Below are 7,266 nucleotides of genomic sequence, written 5' to 3' on the forward strand. Positions count from 1 at the left end.
GTGATCACATCATCGTGATTCCCTGGGTCATGAAGATCTTTTTTGTATAGTTCTGTGTATTCTTGCCACCTCTTCTTAATATCTTTTGTTTCTGTTAGGTCCATACCATTTCCGTCCTTTATTGTGCTCATCTTTGCATGAAATATTTCCTTGGTATCTCTAGTTTTCTTGAAGAGATCTCTAGTCTTTCCCATTTTATTGTTTTCCTCTATTTCTTTGCATTGATCACTGAGGAAGACTTTCTTATCTCTCCTTGCTTTTCTTTGGAACTCTGCATTCAAATGGGTGTATCTTTCCATTTCTCCTTTGCTTTTCGCTTCTCTTCTTTTCACAGCTATTTGTAAGGCCTTCTCAGACAGCCATTTTGCTTTTTTGCATTTCTTTTTCTTGGGGATGGTCTTGATCACTGCCTCCTGTACAAAGTCACAAACCTCCATCCATAGTTCTTCAGGCCCTCTGTCCATCAGATCCAATCCCCTGAATCTGCGTGTCACTTTCACTGCATAATCGTAAGGGATTTGGTACTCAGCCATAAAAAAGAACAGAGAGGGAATGGCAACCCACTCCAATGTTCTTGCCTGCAGAATCCCAGGGACAGAGGAGCCTGGTGGGCTGCCGTCTATGGAGTCACACAGATTCGGACACAACTGAAGCGACTTAGCAGCAGCAGCATAAACAGAACTCATTTGAGTCAGTTCTAATGAGGCGGATGAACCTGGGCCCTGTTATACAGAGTGAAGTGAGTCAGAAAGAAAAACAAATCTCGTGTATTAACACATACATATGGAATCTAGAAAAGTGATACTGATGATCCTGTTTGCCTGGTAGCAGTAGAGATGCAGACCTAGAGGATAGATTTGTGGACACGGCTGGGGAAGGAGAGGCTGGGGAATTGAGAGAGTACCATGGAAACATATATATTGCCATGTGTAAAACAGATATCCAGTGGGAATTTGCTGTATGATGCAGGGTGCTCAAACCTGGCGCTCTAATGACCTATAGAGGGGTAGGAGGGAGGTTCAAGATAGAGGGGACTTGTGTATACCTATGGCCGATTCATGTTGATATGTTAGAAATCAATACAACATTGTAAAGCAATAATCCTCCAATTAAAAATTAATGAATTTAAAAATCTGTTAGAGTCCTGTCCCATTTATCACTGGGATGAGATGTGGGAGGAAGGTGAGATTCACAGCTTCATTTGGAAGTGCTGAGGGATCCCAGCCTTTCCATGGCTTAGTCACCTTTTAGTATGTGAACAGAAATACTCCCCCATTCCTACCTCACACTGCTCTGTCTCCAGCCACACCCCTCCACAGCCAGAGTGAGTAAAGAGAGGGGGGAGAAACACTGCTCATAGCCTCATTCTTCACTTGTTTTGCTGCATGCAGTAATGGTAGCTAATATTTACTGAGTGCTTTCTCTAGGTCAGACACGGTTCTAAGACCTTTGGGGGATATTAACACCAAACCTCAAAACAGTATGAACTGGAAGCTATCTTATCTCCTTTTTACAGATGAGGATACTGAGGTATAGAACGGAGAAGGCAATGGCACCCCACTCCAGTACTCTTGCCTGGAAATCCATGGATGGAGGAGACTGGTAGGCTATAGTCCATGGGGTCACTAAGAGTTGGACATGACTGAGCGAGTTCACTTTCACTTTTTACTTTCATGCATTGGAGAAGGAAATGGCAAGCCACTCCAGTATTCTTGCCTGGAGAATCCCAGGGATGGGGAAGCCTGGTGGGTTGCCGTCTGTGGGGTTGCACAGAGTCGGACACAACTGAAGCAACTTAGCAGCAGCAGCAGCAGAGCCACAGAAGGGACAAGTAATCACTAGTAAGTAAAGGAGCCAGGATTCACATCCAAGACAGGCTGAGTCTAGAGTGCCCCTCATACTGGGTCTCATGTAAGCCCTTCAACATCTGCTTAGGGTGATGTTCTTACCCACCTTTGACAGTTGAGAAACTGACCCTGAGAGGGTTAAATAACTTCAAGAGTTCAGATCCCAAGAGCTCCACTGCAGGAGTTTTTTTCTCTAAACTTTCAGACCCAGCTTTTGTTATGTAAAATGAGAATGATATTATATACATCATCAGACTGTTATAAGGATTAAGTGAGCTCATACCTGTGAAGTACATGGTGTAGTGCCTACTGCATAATAACCAGTGCTTAATAAGTGTTCATTCTTTTAATCATCATTATAATGCTTTGAAAAAGCACTGGAGTTTAGAAGAAAGAAACCAGAATCAAGTCAGTTTATCCTCTTCCTGATTGAAGAAACTTGGCTCAAGGGACAGGGGACTTCTTCAGAACTACATAGTTTGTCACAAAGCATAATGGGAACCTGAGTCTCCTGACAGGTTTTTGGTCCAGCTATCTGCAAGCCACGTGGACTCTGTTGTGACCAAGGTGATAATGCTTCTTTCTTGGGAAGATGGCTTTTTTCAAGTCTCATAGACTCTTTGCAAATCCTTAGTAGTTAGTTGCACATGGGGGATTTTTTCCTGTTACCTTCTGGTGTCTGCTTGAGTAAATAACTTGGGTGGAAGAGTCAGGCAAATCTACGTTGGTGACTAGGCTCCACTGTTTACAAGCTTGTGACTTATGCAAAAGACTTTACTTCCCAGAGCTTTCATATGTGAAACTGTGACAAGATTCCCCATTTTTGTTGAAGATTCTGAAGGTCAAATCAGAGTTTTAATATATGCAGCATGCCTCATATATCTCTATTGTTAATGAAAGGCTGGATTTGGGCGAGAGAGAGATTGTGCTCAGCCTGAAAATCCAGAGCAGAGCAGAACCCCCGCTGTAAACTAAAGGTTTCCCAGCGACTTCCTGGACTGTGAGAGGAGGGTGCAGTAGGAATAGGAGCATGGCGTAGACGAGACGGAGCTGAAGGGATGTGTTTCTGGGCTGTGACTCTCAGAGCTACTCAGTTTCGCATCGTTCCTTTCTCCTCCTCTCAGCTCTGCCCTCTCGGGGTAAAGCCCTTCTCCACATGAGGAGCCAGGAAGAAGAGGTGATGGGAACTGAACTTCTTAAAGCCATGTCCCTGGTTAGTATTCCCTTTTTTCTCCTAAAGTACTAGCTTGCTTTCAGGATTTTGGCAAGTTTGTTTCCTTCTGAAAATTGGAACGTTGGGATTTAAGGAAGAGCAGCGGAAATGGTAGATCAGTTCAGTTCAGTTGCTCAGTCATGTCCGACTCTTTGCAACCCCATGGACTGCAGCACGCCAGGCTTCCTTGTCCATCACCAACTCCCCGAGCTTGCTCAGACTCAACGTCCATCAGTGATATTTCTATGTAATTCAATCAACTATTCTTTTGAATTTAAAATATCTTAAGTGGTTGAAAACAAAACTAATAGCTTAGGTTTGCTGAGCAGAACAGGACTTGAACATAGGTGTTCCAGCTTCAGAGACCATGTGTGGGAGAATGTACTTTCTAGTCTTCATATAAGCTCTGCTATCTTGTAGCTGTGCTCTTTCTCGTGTAAGCTTTCTCATGCCCATAGACAGATATTTTGGCTAACGTATCAGCCCACAGCAGATACTGTTCTGTACACAGAACAACTCCTTAGGAATCCCATGTGATCCTTCGCTGACCTCAAAGAAGTAGTGTACACACTCATTCCATTTCCCTCGTATGTTTGCCTTTGTGCTTGATTTCTGGTTTTTGTCATACTCCTCTGAGCTCTGTCAGATAAGCTTCTAATAAATATGCTCTCAGCAGTGTCCTTAGGGAGTTGCTCTTCCACGAGCTCTCCCTGCGCTGTCTCTCATAATCCTGTGTGTTTATGAGAATTATTTCTGTGTCACACCACCACAGCCATGTTCTTAACTACCATAACATACTGAAATTAGTAAAATATAAGTAAAGCTTTTATTGAAATATTAAACCAAATGTTTCCCCTCTTTCTGGGCTGCTCTTCTTTTATTCCCATCTTTCCTTCATCATTATCATAGATAACAATTCTTGAGCACTCAGCCTGTTCTGCGCCTGTTACTTCATTTAATTCTCACAGTGCTGCTCTAAGGCAGGTACTGAAATTATTCTCATTTTTTTTAGGAGGGAAATCCTGAAGCACAAAGGAGTTATTCCACTTGGCAAAGACCACCCAGCTAGCCAGTGCTAGAGTCTGAACTCTTTGGAATAATCTGACCTTTGTCTCTGGTCTTACTCAAGACTGCTGTATATTCAAAACTCATTCTTAGATATTTATGGAAATGATTCTTAGATATTCATATAAATGAAATCACAGAAAGAGGAACGGAAAATCTCCCATCACCCCCTACAACCAGCCTCACTTCATGGTTGGTTATAAATTCAGTTCATGTAGCAAGACACAGGTTGCTTGTCATGCACTTATCTCGTATGATCTCTCCTGATGCTTCTCAGCAGATTATCAAAAACCAGTTTGCCAAGTGAGTTCTCTCCTGATCCAAATATATTTGTATTTCAAAAGAGAATAGTACTGCTAGGCAGTTTTTCTTTCATTTTTTAGGCATACCTCAGTATCTCAAGAACACTAAGATTTCTTAGAATATATTGTGGAGCTTGAAGTCATACTCATCAGGTCAGCCTCATTCCTTGAAACTTGCTATTGCAGTCCCAGAGCTCTTTAGTTCTCCATGTAGAAAAGTGAGCTAACTCCTAACATATAAAATAACTTACTGCTTCATAATATCCTAGGGGTTTTGTTTGTTTGTTTTGTTGTGTTGTGCTTTTGGCTGCACTGCAAGGCATGCAGGATCTTAGGGGTTGAACCCATGTCCTCTGCAGTGGGAGGGAGCATGGAGTCTTAACAGCTGGACTGCCAGGGAAATTCCCATGATTGTTGTTGTTGTTTTTCACTCACTAAGTGGTGCCCTGCTCTTTGTGACCCCATGGACGGCAGCATACCAGGCTTCCTTGTCCTTCACTATCTCCCGGAGTTTGCTCAAATTCATGTGAATTGAGTCGGTGATGCTTTCTAACCATCTCATCCTCTGCCGCCCCCTTCTCCTTCTGCCGTCAATCTTTCCCAGCATTAAAGTCTTTTCCAATGAATTGGCTTTTTGCATCAGGTAGCCAAAATTCTGATGACACTCTGTTTTGAATGCAGTCAACATTTTTTCATGTGAGAATATCTCCTCACACCATAAAATGCTTTAAGAGCAGAGAGCATCTCTGTATTTTTCTTTTTCCTAATACGTAAAGTGTAACTAGACAGAAAAGTTGTTCAGTTCAACTAACTACTTAATCTCTGTCATTTAGACACCCCAGTGCAATTACTCACCCAGTTTTTTTTTTTCCTAACTTATAACCCTAGAGCCAGCTAAGTCAGGATGAACACTAATTGTGCAAGAGGACATTTGTGTCATTTCAGGATGCAGTGACTTTCACGGATGTAGCCGTCGACTTCTCCCAAGATGAGTGGGAATGGCTGACTCTTGCTCAGAGGACTTTGTACAAGAAAGTGATGTTAGAGAACTACAGCAGCCTGGCCTCACTGGGTGAGAGCATGTGCCGCCTTCTGTCTCCCCTTAGGGGTCTTTCCCCTCCGGAGTCTGTCCTGTCTTTATCAACACTTTCCTACAGTGTTTCTCTTTCTCAGTACCATTTGGCTCTGGAATATCCACAGCATAGGTAATTTTTTTGTTTTCTTTTACATACAGGTCTTTGCATTTCTAAACCAGATGTGATCTCTTTACTGGAGCAAGATAAAGAGCCCTGGATGATGAAAGGAGAGTTGACAAGAGCCCTGTGCCCAGGTAAATGCAGGACGGCTACAGCTAGGAAAACAGTTCTAAAGGTGTTTCTTCCCTCTGATACTTGTTGGAAAATACCTCTCAAAGTCCTTCCCAAATTGAAACCTTTTGTTCTACAACTATTTTTTTTTTGTACCATTTTAGATTTTATGGACAGAGGAGCCTGTTGGGCTACAGCTGAGCAACTAAGCACACACACATACACACCCTTTTCTTCCTTTATTTTGGCTGTCCTGGTTCTTCGTTGCTGCGCCACAGACTTTCTCTAGTTGCGGTGAGCAGGGGCTCCCCTTCACTGTGGTGCGTGGGCCTCTCCCTGGGGTGGCTTCTCCTGTTGCAGAGCACGGGCTCTAGGTGAGCAGGCTTCAGTGGTCACGGGGCGTGGGCGCAGTACTTGTGCTGTACAGGCTCAGTTGCCCTGCGGCATGTGGGACTTCCCAGACCAGGGACCAACCCACGTCCCCTGCATTGGCAGGCCAGCTGTAAGCCACTGGACTACCAGGGGAACCCTCTACCAGTGTTTTTTAAGCGGGTCTTTTCTTCTCTTCCTCACTGGTACAACATACCGCCTTTACTGACTTTCTACCAATACCAGTCTATTTCTGAACTCTGTTGTGTTGCATTGATGTTTACCTATGTTACTATATTGTTATAATTATTCCTGATTTTGAGCCATTTTTTAATTCTTTAGGCAGGTTTGTGTCTAATTTTTCAAACTTGTTGAAATGTTTCCTTTCTTTAAAATGTGACTTATCAAGTTAACCAGTATATAGCTATGTTTTTCTCTCTGCTTTTAATCATTTTTCTCTTTGTTGTTTCTTTTTTATTGTTGTTATTTCTTTTTGTTTTGTTGTCTATGCTTTTTATTTAATCCCCCTTCACACCATCCCACACCTTGAATTGAAAAAGTTTAGTTCTAAAAGTTGTTAACTTTATGACTTCATGTATTTTTTCATTTACATTTTAAAACTCATCCACTTGAGATTCAAAATAACATCTTTTGATACTCATATGAAAGACGAAGAAATTAACTCACTAATGTTACCTATTTCCTTCTTCTTTGTCTGTCTTCTCCCTTTTATTGTCATTACTAGGATTTTTTGGCTTAGGTTACTTTCTTCAGTTTATTAGTTTTTTTACCCTGTCCTGCTTAAAAGCTTTTTTTCTGGTTTAGAGCAATAGATGAGAGCCTGTGGACATATACTGCAGGAAAATGAGTTTCAGGTGAGGAGGTTAGTTTATTCTGAGGCTTGTTGTGTGGCCTTTTCTTGCTTTCAGTTCTCAAAAGTTTCAAGAAGTGGATGTTGGTAGGTCACTAAAACTGTATGTTAATAAACAATAAATAATTTTTAAGTGAATTAAGCATTCAATTCAAGATATTAGAAAAAACAATGAATCTCAGGAAAACTGAAGTAAGTTACACATCAGATCAGATCAGATCAGTCGCTCAGTCGTGTCTGACTCTTTGCGACCCCATGAATCGCAGCACGCCAGGCCTCCCTGTCCATCACC

At 42.2% G+C, this 7,266-nt stretch overlaps 1 protein-coding gene across 1 annotated transcript in view; it reads left to right on the plus strand.

Moving 5' to 3' along the window:
* LOC105001671 overlaps window positions 1-7,266 on the plus strand; it is a 58,178-nt gene that overhangs the window by 28,064 nt on the left and 22,848 nt on the right. The window contains 2 exon segments of the mRNA XM_010858054.1: window positions 5,373-5,499; window positions 5,662-5,757. Of these exon segments, the coding sequence (XP_010856356.1) occupies window positions 5,373-5,499; window positions 5,662-5,757 (223 nt within the window).

The sequence above is a fragment of the Bison bison genome, unplaced genomic scaffold (genome assembly GCF_000754665.1).
Source record: "Bison bison bison isolate TAMUID 2011002044 unplaced genomic scaffold, Bison_UMD1.0 scf7180017864383, whole genome shotgun sequence".
NCBI lineage: Eukaryota > Metazoa > Chordata > Mammalia > Artiodactyla > Bovidae > Bison > Bison bison.